The 27,317-nt window shown below is 43.9% G+C and overlaps 1 protein-coding gene across 2 annotated transcripts in view; it reads right to left on the bottom strand.

Annotated features, from left to right (window-relative positions):
• fam13a (family with sequence similarity 13 member A) overlaps positions 1-27,317 on the bottom strand; it is a 216,266-nt gene that overhangs the window by 90,431 nt on the left and 98,518 nt on the right. For both annotated transcript variants that reach the window (XM_072583879.1, XM_072583880.1), the window contains exons 6-7: positions 18,880-18,981; positions 1,685-1,860 (exon numbers count right to left, since the gene is read on the bottom strand). In XM_072583879.1, the coding sequence (XP_072439980.1) occupies positions 1,685-1,860; positions 18,880-18,981 (278 nt within the window). The remainder of the gene's footprint in view (positions 1-1,684; positions 1,861-18,879; positions 18,982-27,317) is intronic.

The raw sequence follows: 27,317 nt of genomic DNA, 5'->3' as shown, positions 1-27,317 counted from the left end.
TTCGAAATGCTGCTCTATTTTTAACTTTCAGCTGCCGTGGTGCGTTTTACATTACTGCAAATACATAAATAAACAGGCAGTCATGCTTCAATGCCTGCACCATGGACAGTAAATATCAATCAGTTGCTGCCACCTGAAAGGTATGCAGAAATGCAGTGGGCGAGCACACCATGTACTTGCAAACCAGATTTCAAATAAAGTAAAAGCACTCAGCCAGCCCAGGCTTGCCCTTGGCTGGGTCAGTACAGCACGGGGAATCTCTGCTGTGCTAGTTCAGTTGTAAAGTTCCAGGGAATGTGGGGGGCTGGGAAAGTTGACTGTGAAACTGAAGGAAAAAACAACCAACATTCACCTCACACCTTCCCTGCACAGAGGCCTGGGTTTAAGAAAGGATGTTTGGAGCGTAATGGGGTGACCACAGCTGCTCAGCACTGGAGGTGGATAACGTTCCTGGAAAAACCATCCAAACGTTATGCCAAATGACTTAAAAGTGGGCGCACTTTGGCAATATCTACAAGATATGGTGCAGGCGGCCAGCCTGGCTTCTTCAACAGCGACACCCAAACCTCTAGCACCTAGAAGAACAACAGATGGGTGGATGTATCACCTCCCAGCAGAACACCATTCAGCTTTAGAACTATAGTGCCTCCTCCTCACTGTCACTGGGCTGAAACGCTGGAGCTCTCCCTAGCAGTATGGAGGTGAGTAAACTGGAGCAAAAAGGCAGCTTCCTCATGTCAGTTGACGATGGACACTAAATGCCAGCAGCATTCACCATCCAAGAACAAATGTGACGAAAAGGATAAGTGATTCATAGAGATTGCACCTATCCAGGGAAAACTTTCCCCTTCGTTGCTTGGGTTATTTTCATCGATACTGATATGCTTTTACCACAGAGGCAATTAGAGCTCAGCTACGATTTCACAAGCCAGGAACCCCAGAGGAGAACTGTGTTCAAAGGAAGAACACCTCGGGGAATTGCTGGCCTCCAGGAGTCAGTGACATGATGGGATCATCGCCTCCATGTTTGAGGTGCACTAGTGGCAGAATGCTCGTGTCCTCTGGGCTTGAGATCCTGGAATGAAGTCCCATCTTCCCCAGAGGTGTGCGATAATATTTCTTCAGAGATTGGTCAAAATCACATCGTTTGGGATTGACTGAGGGGCAATATGGTTGAGATGTATGAAATTATGAGGGGCACAGACAGGGTGGACAGGAAGGTATGTTTCCCCTTGGTGGAGAGATCAGTGACCAAGAGGCATAGATTTAAGTCAAGGTGCAGGAGGTTTAGAGAAAATTTCGCTCACAGGACAATGGGAATCTGGAACTGCCTGTAAGGATGACAGAGACAGAAGCCCTTATCATGTTTCCGAAGTGTTTAGATTTCCACTTGTGATACCAAAGCCAAGGATCAAGTGCTGGAAACTGGGATTAGAATAACTACATGGTTGCTTTTGACTGAAGCAGGTTCAATGGGCTGAATGGCCTTTTTCTGTGCTGTAGACAGCGCTGACTCTACAAAGGCACATTGTCCAGAGAGTAAAATAAATCTACAGCTCATACACAGATTGTGGCTGTGAACCTTTCACCCGGAATCCCAATGTGGTTTTAAGGTCAATACTTTCTATCTTGAATTCAAAAGTAATTGGAAAAGATCCAGTTGAACTATTACGTGGTGACTAACCTGCTGTTTATCTCCAGATCTTTTATACTGGATTCCAGTTCTTCTGACGACTCCATCTCCTCTCGTCTGGGGCTTTTGACAGTCAGTGTCCGGGCCGTTTCTGGAGTGCCACTCGAGTACTCGGGCTGGGGCACGGGGAAAGACCCTGGTCTGCCTTCTGGCCTTGTCTTTTTGGTCTGGAATAGGGAGATAATGTTTGTTAAAGGGCCAGCAATTCAGAATTGGCCAGTCATGTGGGCACCTCAAAACACTGGCACCCTCACATGTCTCCTGTGACTCAACTCGCAAGTGTGACATGGTCAAAGATGTCCTCTGATAATTGGACTGAACTTTGTACGAATATGTATTAAAGTCCTGATGATGGTGCCACTGTGGGGTATGATTGAGATTATTACTCGAGCTGTTAAGTTCCATGTGCTGGGAAAGAATATTATATGTGCAGGTTTAACTGGGTAACTAGTTTCAATTGATAACAGAAAATATTTTGGAGTTTCTCTTTACCTCGTCACTTATTCAATACTGGAGCATTACAAAAATAGATCAGTTTCTATTCACCTTACCAATCAGTCAGACCCACCGTTGTCTAACAGAAGGCTATTGAACTCCCTGACCGCAGCACTAGTTGCTCTCAATGGCCTTGCTGAGTTGGTGAGTCTGCACTAGAAACATGAAAAGCAACTTCCTACTTCCATAATAAAGTGCATTGGATCATGAACATTGTAAGTTGTGGGTGGTTTGAAGGACTTGCCATATGTTCAATACTGAAACCACCGCTGATCGCAAATCCACAGGACTTGAAGGGTGGAGAGAACTCTAGACCTTCACTGGGCCTTTACTCACGTGGGTTTCAAAGGATCAGATGTGACTGAATGAAATGTATAAGGTTCTCACAGGGCTGGACAGGCTACGTGGAGGGACGGTGACTTTTCATGGTTGGGAGGCTGGAACTAGGGGGACACAGTCTCAGGCAGACCATTGAGGACTGAGATATGGAACCATTTCTTCACTCAAAGCATGGAATTCTCTGCCACAGAAGTCTGAGGGGGCCAAGTCACTGAATATATTCTATAAAGAGAGAGATTAACTTTTAGATCTTAAAGGTATCAAAGGGTATGGGGGAGTAAGCAGGAATATGGTGTTGAGATGGAGGGTCAGCCATGATCATATTGAATGGTGGAGCAGACTTGGAGGGCCCAATGGCCAACTCCTGCTCTTAGTTTCCATGTTTCTCTATGGGGAGGGAACCTTTTCATTTTTAAATAATTTAACTCCCACAAACCGTGCAGATTTTAATTGATGTAGGTAAACTGGGAGGATTAATCATGGAGGCAGTGACATAGTGGTAATGTCACCGTTACTAGCAATCCAGAACCTCAGGCTAATGACCTGAGTCATGGGTTTGGATCCTACCATATCTCTTTAATTGAAATAAAAAGAAGCTGGCTAATGGAAAACTGTGCAGCCACTGCTGTCAGTTGTAAAAAAAAACAATCTGGTTCACTAATGACCTTTAGGGACGGAATTTTACTGTCCTTACCTGGTCTGGCCTACATGTGACTCCAGACCCATAGCAATGTGGTGGATCTTTAACTGCTCTCTGGGCAATTAGGGATGGGCAATAAATGTTGGCCTGGCCAGTGATGGACAGATTCCAAGTCCATTTTTAAAAAAAAGTTAGCCTGCTGAGGATCCTGACGTGTTGGAATGGCACTTGACGGGAGTTTGAAGATTGTCACCAACTTAGTTTACAATTGTTCAAACATCACCATCAGTCAGGAACATTATCAGCCTCTGCAGCATTGAAGGAAGCTCCTAACCTCATTGTGTCTGTCTCTATCTCTGGACAAAGTTATTCGATTTGTTCTACTCTCCTCCCCACAGCTTGGAAATGATTTACTTCTGAGTGTGTGAGCTGCTGCCTTTTATAAGTGACTTCCTTCAGCGCACTTGCTCAGATATTGTAAACAAATCATAACAAGTTCTGCTGGGTTAACAAAACAACATCATCTCCTCATTTGCTCTTTTTCCATTCCTACTGTAAACCTGTAACCTCTGGTTCTGTGATCTCCTGCCAGCGCAAACACTTTGCCCACCACCAGCCCCAGGAATAAGAGTTGCGTTATTAACGAAAAGGCTACCTTTACTTCCTGTGCCAGGATTGCGTCCAAAGCGGCAGCCTCAAGAACAGAGGAGGGACCACAGGGTATCAGGCTGGCTCCTGACATGGACTCACACACACACTGACATGCACTCACACACACACACAGACACTCTCGGCTCCTAAACCTGACTTAGTGTCAAGCAAGTTTCTCAGTCTCGTAGCCCCACACAGCAATTGAACGCAGGGAAACCAAACCTTTGCCAGCTGGCCACCTCACTCTCCATTTGTTCCAACAGGCCATTGTATTTGAAAGGCACAGTGGTCTTGTTTACAATTAAGTTTCAATCCATCTACTCAGCACTTTCTGTTATTTGCATCCGGTCAGCACATTTTTGCGGGGGGAGGGGGCAGATTCAGTACAAAACAAATCAGCACAGTTAAAAAAGAAAAGGTCTGTGGTGTTTGATTAGCCTTTATGAAGCATAACTCTTTTCTGGAGCCGACAATAACAATTGTGTGGTCGGAACATAAAAGGCAGGCTATGTTTCCTGTGATGGCAACATGCCTCATGCAAATGAGCTTACTGATATTTCGCATTAATGATTAGCAATCATTTACAGCCATCGAGACGGGAGGTGAAGAATTCAGCTGACAGACAACCGGGCAAAACAACAGCAGTTTAAGACCTGCCTGATTTTCAGCTGGGTTGTAAAATGGGCTGTTATTTCACAATTTCGTGAAAAATGTAAAATGGCTTCATGCTTGACCATTCGATAAGGTAAAAGTTACGTCTCCACAGCCCCAGAGAACCATCGACTGCCCTCTCATTAGAGAATGAGTGAGAGAGACGACTGGTGGTGGTTTAACCTGAGGGTCACCACGTCTCAGGTGAGGGAAGGGATTATGAAGGAGGGTCCTTTATGGTCACCTCAGCTGGTGAAGAATTTTTTTCCCATGCTGTTGGCATCACCCTGCATCACAAACCAACCACTCAGCTGACTGAGATAAAACTAATACAAATGCTTAGCATCCAACTCACGAAAGACTTCCATTTATGTAGCATCTTCCCACAACTTTCCAAAGCATTTTTCAGCCAATGGAGTACAATTGAGGTAAAGTCTCTGTTGTAATCAGAAATGCAGCTATCTGTCTAGGCACAGCAAGCTCCTGCAAACACAACCAAAACCAGACCATGGCTTAGGGTTTTGCTTGAAGGATCAAATATTGGCCAAGAGCATCTGTAAATATCTTCAGTCTTGCCATCTGATAGTTTGTGCCTGCCTCAAAGACTAGCGGGTACCTTGCGTGAATGTTCGATTCAAGAGATGGCATCTGGAACAGTACTGCGGTGAAAAAGCTCAGCTTCCAGAGGGGAACCTGAACCCATTGCCTTCTAACAAAACAAGCCGAGGCTGACCGCTGCTCGTTGGATGCTGCCTGAATTGCTGTGCTCTTCCAGCACCACTAATCCAGAATTTGGTTTCCAGCATCTGCAGTTATTGTTTTTACCTCTTTTACAACATTAAACCATGTCAAGTAGTTTCCACGTCAAAATCCAATACATTACCAAAGATTGCAGCATTTAATATTGAAGGGATCCACTCGAAAGATCTTTTCACTTTGCAGTTACTGACTGAGATGAGCTGCCAGAGGAAGTGATGGAGGCGGGGATAATTACAGCATTTAAAAGGCATTTGGATGGGTATATGAATAGAAGGGTTTAGAGAGATATGAGCCCAAGTGCTGGTAAATGGGATGAGATTAATTTAGGATATCTGGTTGGCATGGATGAGTTGGACCGTAGGGTCTGTTTCTGTGCTGTACATCTCTAACTCTACGTGGGGTAACACCAGCATTTGTCACAGTTTTTTCTTCGGCTTCCTCCATGACAGTGATCAGCCGCCAATGAAGTATTTCACTGGCTAGGAAGAATTTTGTGTCTTGCTACTCTAGCCAAAGGCACTGTGTGAATTCTTTTCCTTTTGGATTGGACCATAAAAACTCTAAATGTCGCAATTCACCCATTTGTGAGTCATAAGCGTTGCTGGTTCAAGTACAACTCCAAGATGTGAGCAGAGAAATATAGGCTGATGCTCCGAAGCAGTACCGAGGGAATGCTGCACTGTTGACTGTGCCATCTTTCAAAGGAGAGATTAAACCAAGGGCATGGCTGCCCTCTCAAGTAGACATAAAAGATCCAATGGCACCATTCTGATGAAGAGCTGGGGAGTTATCCCTGATGTCCTGATCAATATTTATCCTTCATACAGCATCATGACAAACAGTTTATCTGTTGCCCAATTATCAGATTGGCTTTTGCACTGGTGTTCTGGCTATGGAAGATGTGCAATCAGTGTTTATCACACTGATTCCTGGGATAGTAGGAAGAGAGACTGGATCAGTTTGGACTATACTTGCTGGAATTTCTGAGTGAGAGAGGAGTCATTTCCTAACAGGACTAGACAAGACAGGACATTCTCAATGACTGGGGAGCCCAGAACCAGGAGGTCACAGTTTAAGGATACAGGATAGGTCATTTAGGACAGAGCTGAGGAGGAATGTCTTCACCCAGAGAGTGGTGAGCTTGTGGAATTCTCTGCCACAGGAAGTGTTTGAGGCCAAAATAGTGAATGCTTTCAAAGAGTTAGATGTTGTTCTTAGGACTAAAGAGGTCAAAGGGTATGTGACCTTTGTGATGACACTTCAAAATATCCTTCATTGGCTGCAAAAGCACTTTGGGCTGTCCAATGCTCATAAAATGGGCTGAATAACTGCAAGTCTTTCTTTGACAAACAATAATCTATTAGCTTTATACAGCAGGAAATAAAGACCATCCAAATTTTACAGGTCCACAATTGGATGGCGCAACTTTATGTGACATGGACACCTTTCACCACATGATGGTTGGACCGACTAAGATGCCAACAAGTTGACTGCCAATTTCAGCAATCTGTCAGTACGAGGAAATGATGGCCAGGAAACAGAAACGACAGTCCTTTGACAGGTGGATAAACATTATCAACAACAATATGGAGAACAGTGAATGAAAAGATGTCTTGCTGTTTGTCACCACAATGCTAACTGCACTGCAGAAAAGGGAGGTGCCGTGCTGTTGTGTATCCTCCTAAAGCACCATCTTCAGCACAGGCTGACTAATTACAGCTCGTTGTGCGTACATCACCCATTGTGAGCTAACAAGAAGAATTCTCTACTTTTTGGCAATACATTCTGTCTGCTTTCCCATTGTGAGCACATTGATGATAGAAACTTAGAAAACAGGAGCAGGAGTAGGCCATTCAGCCCTTTGAGCATGCTCCGTCATTCAACATGATTGTGGATGATCATCCAACTCATGCCCTATTCCTGATTTCTCCCCATACCCTTTGACCTCTTTAGCCCTAAGAACAACGTCTAACTCCTCGAAAGCATTCAATATTTTGGCTTCAAATACTTGCTGTGGCAGAGAATTCCACAAGCTCACCACTCTCTGGGTGAAGACATTTCTCCTCATCTCTGTCCTAAATGACCTATCCCATATCCTTAAATTGTGAACCCCAGTGCTGGGCTCCCCAGTCATTGAGAATGTCCTGCCCACGTTTGCCCTGTCTAGTCCTCTTAGGTTTTGACTCCTCTCTGGCTCTTCGAAATTCCTGCAAGTATAGTCCAAACTGATCCAGTCTCTCTTCCTAACATCCTAGGAATCAGTCTGGTGAACACTGGTCTCATATCCTCCAGTAGCCAGAACACCCATCCTCAGATAAGGAGACCAAAACTGCACACAGTACTTCTGGTGCGATCTCGCCAAGGCCCTGTATAATTGCAGTGAGACATCGATAATACAGTACACCTCGTACTTGTGATTTTCCCACACTTGCACAGCCAAGCATTGGCTTGTCATTTTCATTCCTGGCAGGAGTTGGATAAAGACCAACAGTGAGAGAAAAAGCCCAGCAGGTGCTAGCTGAGGTTATAAACTCAAAGGATCATGCAGCATCCAGTGAAGAGCCAAGGGTCCAAGTTGACTTTCAAAGTATAAGCCCTGGTTGAGAACTGAAAGATATTGCACACCGATGGTGTTTAAGGCAGAATGTGACTGAAAGGAAGAAGGCACAGGAAAAGACTCGCAAAAGGCTGAGGTCAGAAATCAGGAAATTGTCAAAGGATGAAAGATACAAAACTTTCGCTCAAAGGGCCGGATGGTTAATAAGAAGGGGAAGTGCGCTGAAAGTAGCTGAGCAATCACTTCAGCCAGCAGGAGATTATTCAGTCATGCATACTGGGGTAAACCTTCTCCATTTGGGTGCAACACCCTGTCTTCCCAAGCTTTGGCTGAATAATTCAAACAGTAATCCGGGGGAAAAGCAGGGTGACTACTCCAAGCAGCTCTCTGAAAGTTTCCGTGAAGGTTGATGCTGAATGAGTCCTTGAGCTGACCCAAATAATTGCGATCTGCCAGGCATGGCCTATTGGCAGAATAGCAATTTAGAGTAAATCCAGTCTCAATGTTGAGGTATTATTGTCAGATTATCTGTAGGGTGAGTGATGAAGGAATTTAAGGGGAAGAAAACTCTGTGCTTTCCTCATAACAGATCATAGATCAGAGGTACCCAAGTCAGTATTCAACCCTTAAACAACACTTAGTAATTAGATTATTCGATCATTTATTTCATTACGGTTTGGGGGAGCTTGCTGGGTGTGCTTTCACTACCAACATCACTCCCACAGCTCATGGCACCTATCCCTGCAACCGCAGTAGGTGTAACACGTGTCCATTTACCTCCTCCCTCTTCAGTATCCAAGGATCCAAACACACCTACCAGGTGAAGAAGCACTTCACCTTTTAGAGTCATTGATATATACAGCACGGAAACAGAACCTTTTGTCCAACTCATCTATACCGACCAGATATCCCAAATTAATGTAGTCCCATTTGCCAGCACTTGGCCCATTTGTCAGCACTTGGCCCATATCCCGCTAAACCCTTCCTGTTCACATACCCATCCAGATGCCTTTTAAGTGTTGTAACTGTACCAACCTCCACCACTTCCCCTGACAGCTCATTCCATACAGGTACCACCCTCTGCGTGAAAACGTTGCCCCTTACGTTCCTTTTAAATCTTTTCCCTCTCACCTTAAACCTATGCCCTCTAGTTTTGGGACCCCCTACTCCTTGTTTATTTACCCTATCCATGCCCTTCATGATTTTATAAACCTGTACAAGGAGATCCCTCAGCCTCCGACACTCCAGGGAAAACAGCCCCAGCCTATTCAACCTCTCCCTGAAGCTCACTTCACACAATCTCATCTACTGCATTTGCTGCTCACAATGCGGTCTCCTCTACGTAGGGAAACAAAGCAAAAACTGGGTGACTGCTTCACAAATCACTTGCATTCTGATCACAAAAATGACCCTGAGCTTCCAGTTGCCAGCCACTTTAATACACCAGGGCGAAAGTGAGGACTGCAGATGCTGGAGATTAGAGCTGAGAGTGTGGTGCTGGAAAAGCACAGCAGGTCAAGTAGCATCCTAGGAGCAGGAAAATTGACATTTTGAGCAAAAGCCCTTAATCAGGAATGAAGGACTTTTGCCCGAAACATCGATTTTCCTGCTCCCCGGATACTACCTGACCTGCTGTGCTTTTCCAGCACCACACTCTAGATTTTAACACACCACACTCTTTCTTGACTAACATCTCTGTCTCAGGCTTGCTGCAGTGCTCTAGTAAAGCTCAGCACGAGCTGGAAGAACAGCATCACGTTTCCGCCTGGGGATACTGTATCCTTCAGGACTCAATATCGAGTTCAATAACTTTAGGGCCTCAGCTCTCCTCTATTCTTACTCCAACCCCTACAATCAGATCCTGATATCACATAGTCTGCTATTACATACCATCTATTGTTAGCCACTAACAACCTTCATTAACATTTATTCACTCTCCTAGCCAGATCATTTTCCACTCCTTTGTCTGTCTAACTGTTCTTTTCTCAACCTATCATTTACTTCTTATCTCTCCCCCCACGCTATCTTCTGCATATTAACCAATATTTTCCTCGCTACCGTCAATTCACTCGAACCAAAACGTTAACTCTGATTTCTCTCCACAGATGCTGCCAGACCTGCCGAGCTTTTCCAGCAATTTCCATTTTTGCCTCAGATTTAAAGCATTTGCAGTTATTTCAGATTTTATTTTGTTGTGGGTAAACTGGGTTCTTTGTTTCCTACAGTCTAACCATGACTATCAAAGCAAATTAGGAGTCTTTCATCTAAGGAAGTTTACAGCAAACACAGGCTGCTCGTTGTTTCTTTAGACCTACGTTTGGACAGTAATGTGGCTGTCTAGCCTCAGCCTGTTAATTTAATGGTGAGTACACTCCCTGACAACTAACAGTGCAGCTTTTCAAAAACAAAATCACATTTTTTTTTTGGGGGGGGGGGGTGTAGGAGGTGTCAAGTCAGGTGGCCAATGCGTCAGAGACATGCATTTGACATTGGGGTCCTGACCCCCTGGACAAGCAACCTGTCTGTTGTGGATTCATTGATAGAGACAATTCCTTATCATTAACTAATGAGGTTACCAGGATGGTACAGGGAGAACTTGATGGACTATGGGGTTATTTGGTAAAAACAATGACTGCAGATGCTGAAAACCAAATACTGGATTAGTGGTGCTGGAAGAGCACAGCAGTTCAGGCAGCATCCAATGAGCAGCAAAATCGACGTTTCGGGCAAAAGCCCTTCATCAGGAATGTTCCTGATCAGTTCCTGATGAAGGGCTTTTGCCCAAAACGTCGATTTCGCTGCTCGTTGGATGCTGCCTGAACTGCTGTGCTCTTCCAGCACCACTAATCCAGAATGGGGTTATTTGTACAGTCCAACAATTTCTATATAAACATCCAAAGCAGCACCAGTCCATTAAACTTCAACAAAGTGACCAACCCTGCTTATGAATCTCATTGCCTTCATCACTCACAGCAAAGTAAGAAAGAATTGGCTTTTCTACTCCTGATCGTTGGCACATCTGCAATGTTTTTGTGACCAATCAATCATCTGACAATGAGTATGTAGGTTGGCCAGGTCTTTTGACAGCACTTTCAAAACCAGCCACACACACTGGCAGCAGTGCGTCACCATGGATAAGATCAACACCCCAACACTCCAAGGCTCCAATTTCAACAGCACGTTTCCCCACAAACTCTGCCACTTCAAAAGTCAAAGGTAGCATGGTAACCACATGAACTCCAAATTCCCATCTAACCCACACCCAAAGATGGCAACAGTTCAGATCACTTTTCTCTGAAATGTGTAATCTATTCCACCCGAGCTTGGGATGCACATATCCCTAAACCAAATAAAAAAATAATCATGAGGAATTGCCACTCTTGCGGAGTTGAATCCTATGCAGTCCCTTCAGTGTGGACAAATATAATTAAGCAAATCTAATTTTATGCCTAGCTGTCTTGAAAATAGTTCTGTTCTAAGCTTCTTGCAAAGCAGGCTCATTTTCTGTTTAGGCACTTTATGGCCTTCAGGACTCAACATTGTGTTCAACAACTTTCAGAGCATCAACAGTGTTCTCCATTCTGATTCCCCTCACATCACAGCCAAAGTGGCTTGTTTGCAGGGGGTTCACTCTCACAAAGCTGACTTATTTTCCATTATTCACACCTACCACTTTTTTCCATAATCTATATCTCTCGTCTCTTACTATTATCACACACCAGCAGGGTCATTCTAAAAGATGAGAGACTTAACAAACAATCCAGGTCTTTTCAATATATAATTTCAGCCGTCTCACACTGTAAACCTTTGCTATAAATTCTGTGTCTTATGATCTTATACTCTACAACCACCTAATGAAGGAGCAGCACTCCAAAAGCTAGTGCTTCCAAATAAACCTTTTGGACTATAACCTGGTGTTGTGTGATTTTTAACTTTGTACATCCCAGTCCAACACCGGCATCTCCAATCATATTACCACTCCCTTTGCCTTTTGCTCTTGGCATCCTCACTTTCCCTCCTCCTCCGCATCATCAACAGCATAAAATCCATCATTTTCCAGCCCATTCCAGTTCTGCAGGTGAGTCATGTTGGACTCGAAATGTTAACTCTTTCTCTCTCCACAGAGGCTGTCAGTTCTGCTGAGTTTCTTCAGCACTTCGTGTTTTATTTCAGACCTTTAGCACAGCACTTTGTAATTTTGTTGCACTTTAATTTAATCATTTCAGCTGCAGCTGACAATTCGTCGACCATATGGTAGTTTTGAACTGGTGCAGTTGAGTACAGCTTTTGTTGTACAGATCAGATTTAACATTTTGAGTCCTGCATCATCCGTACTGATGAAGGGTCACTGGACTCAAAACATTAACTCTGTTTCTCTCTCTACTGACCTGTGAGGTTTCTCTAGCATTTACTGTGTTTATTTTAGATTTTCCAGATTCTGCAGTACTTTGATTTCATTGGCTCTAAAGTGCTTTGCAATGTACTGTGCTCATGACAGGCACGATAAATTGCAAATTTTTCTTTCAAACATTTCTTTACAGTCACAAATTTAAAAGTGCATCCTCGCAATCCTATATGTTCACATGGTTTCACGCATACAAACACTCTTATACAAACACAAATCCAACTATAAACAGATGAATAATCTATATACTCATAAATACGGTAAGCCATATACACAGGCACGCATTAACACACAAACATGCAATGCAAAGGCTCAAACTCACTTTCGCATGCACCAGTTCTAATCTTCCATTTTATCCCATGATTTTGTCACAGAACAGATTCTTATTGTGCCTCACTACACTGTGACTTCAGCTGGATCTGTGCCAGAACGTGCTGCATTCCAGAAAATTATAAGCTACCAGGAGCAGCAGCCCAACTGCAATGAAAGCCCACTTCAGCTTCCCATCGATAGAGTTGCACTCCCTTACCTACAGGGTGGCTTCCTGGTGGTGAACACTGCAGCGTGCCCTCTGTTGTAAGCTGTTACAACTGATGTGTGAAAGTGAGCTTCCCAGCAGATTTCAGGATCATTAAATGGCAATGATTTTCTTTTTTTTAATAATCATCTGACTTTATGGCCCGTACACACCCTAAATTCCAACGCATAATCGGACTAAAGATCCAAAGTATAATTAGTGGAAAGATAAGGCTGGGCACAGTGTGTTGAGTTACGGATTTCTTTATAAACAGTGACTAGAATTTGCTTGTTGTTTTGCTTTATGGCACATACTGTATACACAATACAGATAACTTCACAATATCATGACCTTGATGGAATAAAAGTCAAAACAGCCTACCTGAGTTTCTGCGATCAGAATTTACACTGTTTTAATTTAACTCGTTAAGTATTAGATTGCTGGCAGCATGGATCAAATGAAATATGAGATAAACGCAAGGAGGCGTGGTATAAAAAGAAATTTGAGAAGTTTGGTTTTGTTTCCAGGTAGTGCACTTTGATCAGCTTGGGCCACAACGATGGGAAGACTGGACAATAATCACCAGCTCTGTTTAAGGGACAGGGACAGAATGGCCATGTCACTGGATAATAGAAATCCAGAGACCCGGGGGGTTCAAATCCCATCTCAGTGGCTGGTGGAATAATTTTTGTTTTTAAAACTGGAACCTAAGGCTAATCGCCCAATATTTACCATGAAACCACCCTCGATTGTTGTCAAAATGCCTCTGGTTCACCAACACCCTTTGGGAAAGGAAATCTGCTAATGTTACCTTGTCTAGCCTACATGTGACTCCAGACCCACAGCAATGTGGTTGACTCTTAGCCACCTTCTGAAATGGTGAAAGAGGCCATTAGGGGTGGGCCATAGATGTCCGGTGCTTTCCAAAACAGATTAGAAAGAAAAATGCAAGGAAGTGGGTGCAAAAGTCATTTTCTGCCTGAATGTTTCTCCTCCCCCTTTCTACTGAGTGGATTACCTGCGCTTTCCCACAGCTTTGGGGTTGAGTTTGGGATTGGAGAATTAACTGTGCTCCTGGCTGTATATGAGATTTTCTTTCCCACGATGTGGGTGTCACTGGCAAGCCCAACGACTCTTGTCTGTCATTTGAGCTACAGGGAGAGGCTGGACAGGCTGGGGCTGTTTTCCCTGGAACGTCGAAGACGTCATAGAAGTTTGCAAAATTATGAGGGGCATGGATCGGGTAAATAGGGCAAAGTCTTTTCCCTGGGGTCGGGGAGTCCAGAACTAGAGGGCATAGGTTTAGGGTACGAGGGGAAAGATATAAAAGAGACCTAAGGGGCAACTTTTTCACACAGAGGGTGGTACGGGTATGGAATGAGCTGCCAGAGGAAATGGTGGAGGCTGGTACAATTGCAACAGTTAAGAGGTATTTGGATGGGTTAAATGAATAGGAAGGGTTTGTAGGGATATGGGCCGGGTGCTCGCAGGTGGGACTAGATTGGGTTGGGGTATCTGGTTGGCATGGACGGGTTGGACCGAAGGGTCTGTTTCCATGCTGTACATCTCTATGACTCTTATGACTCTAAATAGGCTGAGATATTGAGCTTCTTTCATGATGAAGGTGCACCTGGCATACTGTGATGTCGGGACTTCAGAATGATTTCAAACAACCAGTTGGCTTTCTATTTGAGATAGCAGATAGAAGTGTTGTCACATTTATATCAGACTGGATAAGGCTAGGTTCCTTCACCAAGGGATGTCAGTGAATCAATTTTGGAAAACTTGGCATAGTCTTGATCATATGGACCAGATTTTTATTTAAAACTAAATGTCAATTGTCAAAGTCTAACAGCTGGATTTGAACCATCTCGATTATTACTCCATGCCATGAGACCACTACTGCTATAATATAACCATTATTCTATATTCATTGAGTTGGTGGGGTGTGGAGTGGTCAGCATCAGGGATCGCTTTGGCATGACTATGTTTGCAGTACAAATTGACAACATTGATATCTTGAAGGGGTTACTTAGTTGTCTTTGATTTTGCTAGGTTCAGAATTGCAAACTAGCCTTCTGCCCAGAGTGAAAGAGGGTCAAATATCCCATTTAAGGACAAATTACTGACCTGATTTGCCTGCTCCGTGAGCTAACTATTCAGCACTTCATACAGCATAACATCCACTTTGGAATGTCCTGAGGTTGTAAAAGTACAATATAAATGCACGCTCCTTCTCTCAAGATACCCATACCTTATTGAAACTCTTGGAATGTGTTGAAGAGTTGCTGAATTTTCTAGAGTCCAGCTCAGTTCATGGGATTTTGCCATTGAGATGGTGGATATGGAAGGATCCCTTGGGGCCTTGGAGGGAAGTAAGGGGGGATGTGTGGGCACAAGTTTTACATTTCTTGCAGTTGCAGGGGAAGGTACCGGGAGTGGAGGTTGGGTTGGTGGGGGTGTGTGGACCTGACACCACAAATACACCACAAATTCAACTGCACCTCCACACACATCATTTACTGCATCCGCTGCACCCGATGTGGCCTCCTCTATATTGGGGAGACAGGCCGCCTACTTGCGGAACGTTTCAGAGAACACCTCTGGGACACTCGGACCAACCAACCCAACCACCACTCCCGGCTCAACACTTCAACTCCCCCTCCCACTCCACCAAGGACATGCAGGTCCTTGGACTCCTCCATCGCCAGACCATAGCAACACGACGGCTGGAGAAAGAGCGCCTCATCTTCCGCCTAGGAACCCTCCAATCACAAGAGATGAACTCAGATTTCTTCAGTTTCCTCATTTCCCCTCCCCCCACCTTGTCTCAGTCCCAACCCTCAAACTCAGCACCACCTTCCTAACCTGCAATCTTCTTCCTGACCTCTCCGCCCCCACTCCCACTCTGGCCTATCACCCTCACCTCGACCTCCTTCCACCTATCGCATTTCCAACGCCCCTCCCCCAAGTCCCTCCTCCCCACCTTTTATCTTAGCCTGCTTGGCACACTTTCCTCATTCCTGAAGAAGGGCTCATGCCCGAAACGTTGATTCTCCTGCTCCATGGATGCTGCCTGACCTGCTGCGCTTTTCCAGCAACACATTTTCAGCTCTGATCTCCAGCATCTGCAGTCCTCACTTTCTCCTGACAGATCTGGAATATGGGGTCACAGTCTCAGAATATGAGGTGAGCCATTTTGGACCGACAGTGGGGGAAATTCCTTCAACAACAGAGTTGTGGATGTTTGGAATTCTCTATCTCAGAGAGCAGTAAGTTGCTCGGTATATTCAAGATGGAGGGTGACTGATTGTTGCATACAGAGGTACGGGGATAGCGTGGGAAGATAGGGTGGAAGTACACCATCAGCCATAATCATATTGAAGGGCCAAATGGCCTACTTCTGCTCCTACTTCTTATGCTTTTACAGTTGACTAGGACAATTAAGATGAAGTAAATCAGTCTGTATTGATCAGGTAAAGATTGAAGGCAAAGACTCTAAGGCTTTACATAGCTAAACAGATGGCTTCTAGTACTGCAAGATTCTATGAAATTGTAAATTTATTGCACAATTCACTAGAAGTATGAACCTGAGGTAATCTTGAACACAATTATGGGCAGCAATTGGACGACTCTTTGCTTCACCCAAAGGGGCTAACACACCTGTCACCCTTAAGCCTTCAAGCCTCTGTCTGAAGCCATGTATGCAGGGCTTCGTGGGACACCGTAAGGTTCTATGTACTGGGCCCTAGCGTTGCTTCAAGCCATTTCTCCCCACTGAGCTGATAGCTGATGTTTGAAGCTCTGCAGTGAAGTCCCTCATTCTGTGGCTCCCTTTAGATGGATATGATTTGCACTCGCTATTTGTCAGTCCTCCGAAATGGTAGAATACACACACAGATCCGAATCATAAGGGGACCAATACAAGTAAGTCATAGCATCTCAAAATCTCGCCCACTGTCGCTTTTACTTCGTCCTTTTGTTCCGCTGATGTTTTTATTATTTTTGAGGAAATATGTAAGCCTGGAAGCAGCTGTGCAGTAAAGCATATCTTATTATTCAACATGTCAAAGGAGACTTACTGCTCACATCAGTGACTGAACAATTAATATTGACTATCATCCCATTATTTGAATGTCTCCTGTTTTCATCTATTTAACGGGTCTTTGAAAGATTACGACTGGAGGTGCCTGTTTCAAAGAGAATCTTGTTTACCCAGTCTGACAGCTCTCCTATATCCTGAAAATAGATCATGATCGTTCTTGAGGAGGCTACTCTGATAACCCGGAGACCAAAACAGGAAGATGCAGAGGCCATTCAGCGCCTCAAATTGATTGAATCCTTGAAAGCTCTGCCACTGAATTAGATATATGGTGGCTCAGTGGTTAGCACTGCTGGCTCACAGTGCCAGGAACCCGGGTTCAATTCCACTCTCGGGTGACTGTGTGGAGTTTGCACGTTCTCCCTGTGTCTGTGTGGTTTTCCTCCTGATCTGGTTTCCTCCCACAATCCAAGGATGTGCAGGTTAGGTGAATTGGCCATGCTAAATTGCCCCATAATGTTCAGGGATGTATAGGTTAGGTGCATTAGTCAGGGGAAATGTAGAGTAATTGGGAATGAGTGGGATACACTTCAGAGGATCAGAGTGGATGTGTTGGGCCAAATGGCCTGTTTCTATACTGTAGGGATTCTATGAATCATGGCTGATGTGGAACTCTGTATCTCCATCTAATCACTGCATCTCTTGTTACCCTCACCCAACTTGAATCCTGCAATTTTGTCTCCAACTTGAATCCTGCAATTTTCACTGCTCAGAATTTAAGTTTTAAGATTATGTCCCCTTGTTCTTGAGTTGCTCAACACAGAAAATATTTTCTCCATAGCTACACCATTGGATCTTTCAAAATTTAAAGCACCACATCAGGTTATACACCCCATCTCCAACAATCTTCTAAACACATGGGAATACAGACCAAGCTTATGCAGCTTGTCCTCATAACTTAACTCTCACAGCACTGGTAGAACTCTAATGCGCTGCAATCCCTCCAAGGCCAGTGTATCCTTTGATTGAAAAGTTAGTTTATCTGTGCTGGATAACTGCTAACCTTGCATTTATCAGCTTAAAAGATAACACTTTGCACAGAGTGATCACGTAGGTAGTGGGAGACCTGTGTGGTAAGCCGAGAATCATGAAACATAGCTTTGGAGACTCTGCAAAAATTGGCATTTATTTGACTCATAGTGCAATGGGTGCCCAAATGTCCTCACTCACTGTAAACTGCTGTGGTTCAATAACGTAACTCACCACCATCTTCACATGGACAGTCTATAAGTTCTGCACCAGCCAGCGACATCCATATCCCATGAACAAGAAAAGAAACCCTTGAAAAATCTTGGTCTAACTTTGAAACAGTTTCTTTGCCATGGGCTTTGAGATCAGCAAACCCACAATATAGACTACCAACTGTGCGCAACAATAGACAACAATGTCAGTGTTAAGATAAGGAATCCAGGCTAAAAACAGAGTGATTTCTATTGAGCAGACTGCAAGGGAAATTCTCGTTCCACACAGACTCATAAATGATCTTTTTCAATGGGCAATATCTCTTTTGTATTATGTGAGGTGCAAAACTAAATAAATATCTTAAGATTGTGGGGAGAGAAAAAAACATCCAACCCTCTTGCTGTAAAATTGTTGCTCTCTGTGAAATTGTGCATGTCCAAGTGGTTGCAGATAAAAAGCTTCAATAACCTGCTATCCGAACCCAAGTGACAAGTCAACGTTAGATTTTGTGTCTCCCAGAGCAAATGTTAAAATATTTATAACACCTCCTTGGAGTAGAACCTCAGTGTTGTTGAGAGATTTCTGCACTCTAACCCATGAAATAGGAATCTGTGGAATTCGGGGAAGTAATGGGTGAAGGGAAATCACCCATTGCCAGGTCCCTCACTCCAATTCATAGCAAAGACAATGTCTGACACATGACAGTTCTGGCCGGGGAGCACATCTCTCAGTTACCACTGGCTTCTGGACTGCAGTGGTATGGAAAGGAATGGGAATATTGAGTTGACAAACAGGAATTCAAACGCAAGGCAGAACACGAGGCAGGAGAAGAAGGAACGCTACAGAGATGAGACTGTTCAGTCAGCAAAGACATCTGATGACACAAACCTTCTTTCTCTTTGGCAGGGATCTCGACGATTCAGCTGTTAGCTCACACGGAGGCAATGGACGGGGTCTGAAGCTGAAGGCCACATCACCACTAGAGGCTTCCTGCAGAAATAAGTTCAACAGAGGGAAAAACATTGTGAATTGAAAGCAGTCTGTAAGCACAAGGAGGGAAAGGTCACACTCTTGAGTCATATGAAGTAAATGATATTGTGTTTTGAGCTCCCCCAGATTTAGGTTAAGTCAAGGGAAGGCATACAGTATAACTGAAACCTGGCTGGAGCAAAGTGCTCGGCATTGCAAACTTTTGAGTTCAGTGTGAAACAAGGTTAAATGTTTGTGTTACCTTGAAGTTGTTGCATTCATTTGCAGGAATGGCCCAATGATTCAAATCCCAACCGCTTGCCTTTCAAACATGTAACCTTTTATTTTAACTCAGCCCTAAGGCAATGGGCAGGAGACCAGCTGTGGCTCACAGCAATAAACCATCAAGACTGCATCGATACAAAAGCCTGCATTCCCAAGTACAAATACAGGTAACTATTTTATTGGTGATCAAAACGTCATATCTAATTGCATCACATTGCTGGCTTCTCTTTAAATTGTTTACCACTCACAGCCAGTAAACCAATGTCAAACACTATCCCAGTTTAGCGTGATTGGCAGCTTTTCAACTGGTCCTTTTGAACAAGATTTTATTACTTTGTTTTGATGAATTACTAGAAGACTATCAGCTGTACTAACTCCTGCGTAGCAACCGAAATGAAAAGAATTAGAAGTCAGATCATAATTAAACGAAACTTGTAGATGTGACAACAAGTCATGACTTTTTATTTTTGGACCTTGGACTGAAAAATGGATACTGCTGTAAAATGGAGATAGAACACAGGCACTGTTTGCAGCTTTGGGAAAAAATAAGTGAATCCAACTAGTACATATGCAACAATTTTTACTTTTTGGAGACATTGAGCCCAAACAAAATGGCATCATTTGTTATGGGTTCAGTATAGCAACAAGTGTCTGGTCATACAGATTCTGTAAGTGGGGGTGAACCAAACAGAGAGGAGCAAGGGGTTTTGTTAATGTTAGTTAATGTTAATCTTTTCTCTCTCCCCCTTCTCTGTAAAGTTGCTCTCTCCAACTTTCTATCACAACAATAGAAATATACATTGACAGATGCTGAAAGAAATAATTCTAAAATGCAACAAAACAAGAAAGACCTTGGGTCTGACACACAAGCAACGAATTACAGAGTGATTATTGCTGATCAGATAACATCTGAGCATTATCAGATAAGCAAAGAGATGTGCAACCATCACATCTAATTTTGTGCTGTAGTACTGATGACACAGAGTTGTATTCTTCGAACAATTCCTTTCCCACCAATCAATATCTTTGTGTTCATCTGTTTTTCTTTGTGTGTGCATGTGCACATTCACTTGTACTTGTGTGTCCCTGTGTGTGATTGTGCAAGTGTGCACGACTATCCGCACAACCGTGTGTGTTTGCAAGAATTTGTAAAGGGGTAAAGTTTAAGTTACATAATTTAGAAAGCCTGTTCTTTTACTAGTTGTTAACATCAAAGCATTACATAAGAAGCAGGAGCATGAGTAGGCAATTCAGCCCATCAAGCCTACTCCATCAATCAATATGACCATGGCTGATATCATCTCAGCTTTAACTCCATTTTTCTGTCTGCTCTCCAGTAACATCTCAACCAATTACTGATTACAAATTTGTCTATCATCTCCTTCCTCAATGTCCCAGCATGCAGTGAACTCTGTGGTAGTGAATTCCATTGATTTATTACCCTTTGCAACAAAGAGTTTCTCTTCATCTCCTTTTGAAATCTGCTCGGACACAGCACTACGTTTTCCAGTTTCAAATAACCTTCCCACCCATCCCCCCTGCTCCCTTTCCAGTCCCACCTCCTCCCTTCCATTCCACCTACTGACCCTTCCTTCCAGTGACCAACCGAATTCATTCCCCCATTGACCAACCAGGTCTAACCCACCAACTGTATTCACCTCTCTCTACCTCACCACTCTATCTCTCCCCCCCACCGAAAACCTTACCTCCACCTTTATCTGCAGCTCCCCCTACCCTCATCTCCATTCCTGAAGAAGGGCTATACCCAAAACGTTGACTTCTCTACCCCTGATGCTGCCTGGCTTGCTGTGTTCTTCCAGCCTCCTGTTTGTCTACACATTATCCCATGACCATATATTTCTAGAATTATTCACAAGAGGAAACATTCTCACTATGCCTACTTTGTTAATCACTTTTAGCATCATATATACCTTAATTACATCTCCTTTCCTTCTTCTACAGGCTAAGATTGTAATGTTGAATAGAGTTTTATTTTACTGTTACTGAAGGAACTCAGTGTGGTTTGCTTTGACCCTGGGTAGCAGTCAGCCCTCGATGTAGTCAGAGTAATTATCCATAGTTTCGTGAAATCTTCACATTTCTGACAGCTCTGGAAATATTGGGGCTTGATTTCCAATGCAGTTCTCTGATGATGGTTATACAATGAAGGATTGATCAACTAGGTATAAACAATCTGCAGATGCTGGAAACCAGATTCTGGATTAGAGTGGTGCTGGAAAAGCACAGCAGTTCAGACAGCATCCAAGGAGCAGGAAAATCGACGTTTCAGGCAAAAGCCCTTCATCAGGAAAACAGGCAGAATGCCTGAAGGGTGGAGAGATAAATGAGAGGAGGGTGGGGGTGGGGAGAAAGTAGCATAGAGTACAATAGGTGAGTGGGGGTGGGGATGGAGGTGATAGGTCGGGGAGGAGGATGGGGGAAGGTAGCAAAGATTACAATGGGTGGATGGGGGTGGGGATGAAGGTGATAGGTCAGAGAGGAGGGTGGAGTGGATAGGTGGAAAGGAAGATAGGCAGGTAGGACAAGTCATGGGGACAGTGCTGAGCTGGAAGTTTGGAACTGGGGTGAGGTGGGGGAAGGGGAAATGAGGAAACTGGTGAAGTCCACATTGATGCCTTGGGGTTGAAGTGTTCCGAGGTGGAAGATGAGGTGTTCTTCCTCCAGGTGTCGGGTGGTGAGGGAGCGGCGGTGAAGGAGGCCCAGGACCCCCATCTTCTCGGCTGAGTGGGAGGGGGAGTTGAAATGTTGGGCCACAGGGTGGTGTCCCAGAGATGTTACCTAAAGTGCTCTGCTAGGAGGTGTCCAGTGTCCCCAATGTAGAGGAGACCGCATCGGGAGTAACGGATACAATAAATGATATTGGTGGATGTGCAGGTAAAACTTTGATGGATGTGGAAGGCTCCCCACCCCCATCCACCCATTGTACTCTTTGCTACCTTCCCCCACCCTCCTCCCCGACCTATTACCTCCATCCCCACCCCCACTCACCTATTGTACTCTATGCTACTTTCTCCCCACCCCCACCCTCCTCTCATTTATCTCTCCACCCTTCAGGCATTCTGCCTGAATTCCTGATGAAGGGCTTTTGCCTGAAACGTCGATTTTCCTGCTCCTTGGATGCTGTCTGAACTGTTGTGCTTTTCCAGCACCACTCTAATCCAGAATGAAGGATTGATGTCCACCTCAACAGCACTTCACAAATCCATGACCTCCAACACTTTGGAGGACAAGCCCTGCAGATTCATGTGAACACCATCACTTCCGAGTTCTTCTCCATATCATCCACCATCCTGACCTGAAAATACCTTGCTGTTCTTTCATAGCCCCTGATGTAAATCCAGGAACTCCCTTCCGAACAACACCGTAGGTGCACCTTTACCACAAGGGACAGCACCTTTTCCAGGGAAATTTGTGGTGGGCAATAAATAATGGACTTGCTGGCAACACCCACCTCCCATAGAAATATAGTGTGGGGTACAATTCACAGCCTCTGACTCTTTACCATATTCTCTTCTGATCAATTGTACAATTTTAAGACAGAAACAGACTTTTAAGATTTCCATGACTGAGAAGCCTCAAGGGTGAGCTGTGGTTGGATCCACAATGAAGCAGCTTCACTCTTGCTCTGTTATCTTACCTCATAAGCTGATTGGATTCAAGATGAGAGACAGGTCTTCCATGCCTTCAAGTCTTCAAGATATCAACAGGAAAAGTCAGGGTAGATAAAGGTAAACTATTTTCAGTGGTTGGGGATTCTAGAACTAGGGGGCATAGTGTAAACATTCGGGCCAGACTGTTCAGGAGAGATGTTAGAAACTGCTTCTACACAGAATGTGTGATGGTTATCTGGAACTCTTTTTCACAAATGGCAGTTTATGCTAGATGAGTTGTTAATTTTAAATCAGAGATAGATATATTTTTGATAGGCAAAGGCATTAAGGGATATGGATCAAACTCAGATATATGGATTAGCCATGATCTCAATGAATGGTGGAACAGGCTTGAGGAACTGAATAGCCTACCCCTGTTCCTATGTTCCCTCTTCAGTCCAGTACCAAGCAGAAAATAGTCCCATTGCTCCTGAACATGACCATCACGAAGTGCAACCTTTGCTACAAAGGCTTTATTTTCTTGTTAATTACAAATTCATTAACTCGATGTTCGAGTCTCACATGTCCCTATGGTGATTTCAAGGATACCTGGAGGGAAGGGGTGTGCGAGTAGCCAAGAGGCAGTCATAAGAGAGTTCCCAGCCGCCATGCATTCATGCACTAATGGTTTGGAATGAGTTCAAACCTGGCATGGGGATTACTGAGGTGAGTCACCATACAGGATGCACGGAGTCAGAGGTCAAATACATCCCAGCTGCTCGATCGTCCAGTTGTGACCAATACCTCTGACCGGTCTGCCGTAAAACATAAGGCCACACATCACTCAGGTTGTGGCAACTTTATTCACCAAGCATAACGAGAAAGAAAATTCACCCTCGCTTACATTCATCCAAAAAAAACTCATGGAATCAGAGGAAAGATTTCGGACTGGTAATTCCTTTAAAGCACCAGTAGAATGCAATGGAATTTAGAAATCTCTTGTGTTTGAGAAAGGGGAACAGAAGACAGCTGTCTAAGTACGGGCATGATATGGATTCTCTGTTACTAATTCCAGTTCTCAGCCAAAGATGTGAAACTGAGGGAGTACGAAACATACCGTGAAGATTTTGCAATACTGGAGGACCTTGGATTTATATGTATTTACTTTATTTTTTCATGGGATGTGGGCGTTGCTGACAATGCAAGCATATGTCACCCATTCCTACTGTCCTTGAACTAAATGACTTTCCAGGTCATTTCAAGGGCAGTTAAAAGTCAACACATTCGCTTGAAACTGGAGTCACGTGTCAGCCCAACAGCGTAATGATGGCACATTTGCTTCCTGAAAGAATATGAGTGAACTCGTTGGGTCTTTAAAAAGTCAATGAGAATTGCACCATTACTAAGACTGGTTTTCAGACTTAGATCCTATTAATTAAATGTAAATTCCACAAGATGCCAAGGTGAGATTTGAACCCATGTCCTTCAAGGATTAAAATAAAAGCAAAGCAGATACTGGGAGGTCTGAAATGAGCATCTGTAGAGAGACAGAAATAGAGTTAATGTTTCAAGTTTAAGAGAGTCATGTAGGACTGAAAATGGTAACTCTATTTTTCTCTTTGTCGGTGCTGCCTGACCTGTTGAGTATCCCCAGCACGTTCTGCTTTTTCTCCCCACAGGGTCTGGGTCTCTGGTTTCATTTCCACTATTGCAGTCTCTCCCAATTGAGACTGAATTGCAAGAGGAACTGGAGGAGACCAGCAGAGATGTAAACACCTTTGTACAGATCAGTACACAGATTGTCCTTGATAAAACTGAATGTATTTGTCCTATATTATGGTTTCACAAAGAGTTGAAACATTTTTGACCTGCAGTATTTTAAACTGAAGATAGTGCTTGTTAATGTAGGTTATTGAGCACCAGGTGATAGAAGAATGGTATTTAGTGCAAGCGTTTTGAATGATCTCAAGTTTACAGAATGTGGAAAAGTAGCCAAGGCTGTATTGGAAATCCCCCAAGACTGTGGGAGGGCTTCAGCAGCCAATGAGATAGGGACCAATCAAAGCGCTGTTAGAGGCAGTAACAGGAAGCTTTAGTGATTGTTCAAATGTACGGTTGGAAGCTGTGCATCCTTTAGTCCAAATGGATATTAGGGACCACTGTTGCTTCATCATTTACATTCCTGATTTGGATTGAGGAACAAATGACAGAATGTCAACATTTTCAGACAATACCAAACGGACAAGGAAGGAGTCAGCCAACACTGAGGAGGCAAACACCTTCATATAAGACTGTCTGAGAAAATCTCCAGACTGGACTGGTCTGCACAAGTGAACAAAAGTATGTTTAAAAATATTCCCTTTATTCTTTCATGGGATTGTTGACAAGGTCAGGATTTGTTGTCCAAATTCTTTGAAGTGGGTGACTTTACACTGTAGAGTTACTTGTAGGCCAGACCAGGTAAAGATTACCTTTCTGAAAGGGCATCAATGAACTGGGCAGTTTTTTATGACAATTGATGATTTATTAACATTAGTACTCAATTCCTGATTTATTAACTGAATTTAAATTCCACCAACTGGCATGGGGGAGGATTTGAACCTTTGACCCAGAGAACTGGCCAGGGCCTTTGAATTGCATTACCTCCACGGCATCAACTCCCTTAAAACCATGGTGGTAATGTGCTTTAGTTGGAAAATTAGATACATCGCTTACATCTTCAGAAACTAAATGGGGAGGAAGAACAAAGGAATCAAGGGATTCATGTGGGGACATCATTAGAAGTAGCGTTCCACTTAGCAAAACAATTAGAAACCTTTTTTTTGGTGCAGCAATCATTTAGAAGATAAATTGTTGGGCTAACCAGTGAAATTTAATCTGCGCAAACATAGATGCAAGTTGTGATGTTACTGTCCTCTGCTCCTAGCACACATTGAGCAGCAGTATGGGATATGGACTGAATTGGCAAAACCTTCCTGATGAGGTTTGTAAATTGTCCCAACAACTTACCTCATTCTCCAAGCCCATTGGGTGATAGAAGGAACATCTTTGCCCAGGCAAGGGTTTGAATGAAGTTTGCACTGGTTTGGATTCTACATTCCTTCATCATAGCAGAGTGGACGGCAATGGTGGCTCAGTGGTTAGTGCTGCCTCACAGTACCAGGTACCTGGGTTCAGTCCCACGGTCATGTGACTTCTGTATGGAGTTTGCACATTCTCTCCATGTCTGTGCAGGTTTGCTCCCAATTCCTCCCAAAGTCCAAATAAGTGCAGGTTAGGTGGGTTGGCCACGGGAAATTTCCCATGCTATCCAGGGATGTGCAAGCTAGGACAGTTAGCCATGCAGGGGTTATAGGGATGCAGTGGGGGAGCTCAGTCTGTGCTTTGGAGGATTGGCATGAACTGAATGGGCTGAATGGCCTCTTTCTGCACTGTAGGGATTCTATTCTTTGTAACAAAAAAAAGTATGATGTACAAAGTACTGTGGATGTTGCAGGTGGGAAGGCAAGCTGATACCTTTACAGATTTCCAAACAGATTCTGGAAAATAGAACAATATGTTCTCTCAGTATTGTTGAATGTGTCACTTTCAGTTAGCAGAAGATAATTGCTCTGTAGCGAAGAAGAATCAATGAAATATTAATTACCGTCATATTACAACGGAGGTAAATTTCACACTGAGACAGTCGACCCAAAGGGATTTCCTCTGATGAAACAGACCATCAAATCACACCTGGCTTTATTGCACTTACGCAGTGAGACTGAATACAATTTCTGACGTATACGGCAGCCAGTGAAATATAAATGTTTCTGAAACAGGGTCGCTGGACCTGTAATGTGAACCTTATTTCTGCCGACAGATGCTGCCAGACCTGCTGAGATTTTCCAGCAATTTCTGTTTGTGTTTCAGATTTCCAGCTCCCGCAGTTCTTTCAGTTTTTGGAAGGTCAAGTTGCGACTGTGCAGGACATTGGTGAGGCCACTTTTGGAATACTGTGTCTAATTCAGGTCTCCCTACTCCAGGAAAGACGTTGTGAAACTTGAAAGGGTTCGGAAAATATTTACAAGCACGTTACCAGGGTTGGAGAGTTTGAGCTATAGCGAGAGGCTGAATAGGCTGGGGCTGTTTTCCCTGGAGCTTTGGAGGCTGAGGGGTGACCTTATAGAGGTTTATAACATCATGAGGGGCATGGATAGGGGTGAATAGCTAAAGTCTTTTCCCTGGGGTGGGGGAGTCCAGAACTAGAGGGCATGGGTTTAGGGTGAGAGGGAAAGATTTAAAAGGGACCAAAAAGGCAACCTTTTCACGCAGAAGGTGGTGCACATATGGAATGAGCTGCCAGAGGAAGTGGTGGAGGCTGGTACGATTACAACATTTAAAAGGCATCTGGATGGGTATATGAATAGGAAGGGTTTAGGGAGATATGGGCCAAATGCTAGCAAATGGGACGAGACTAATTTG

The sequence above is a fragment of the Chiloscyllium punctatum genome, chromosome 14, assembly GCF_047496795.1.
Source record: "Chiloscyllium punctatum isolate Juve2018m chromosome 14, sChiPun1.3, whole genome shotgun sequence".
NCBI classification, from domain to species: Eukaryota; Metazoa; Chordata; class Chondrichthyes; order Orectolobiformes; family Hemiscylliidae; genus Chiloscyllium; species Chiloscyllium punctatum.
This window is presented reverse-complemented; position numbering and strand designations above follow the sequence as displayed.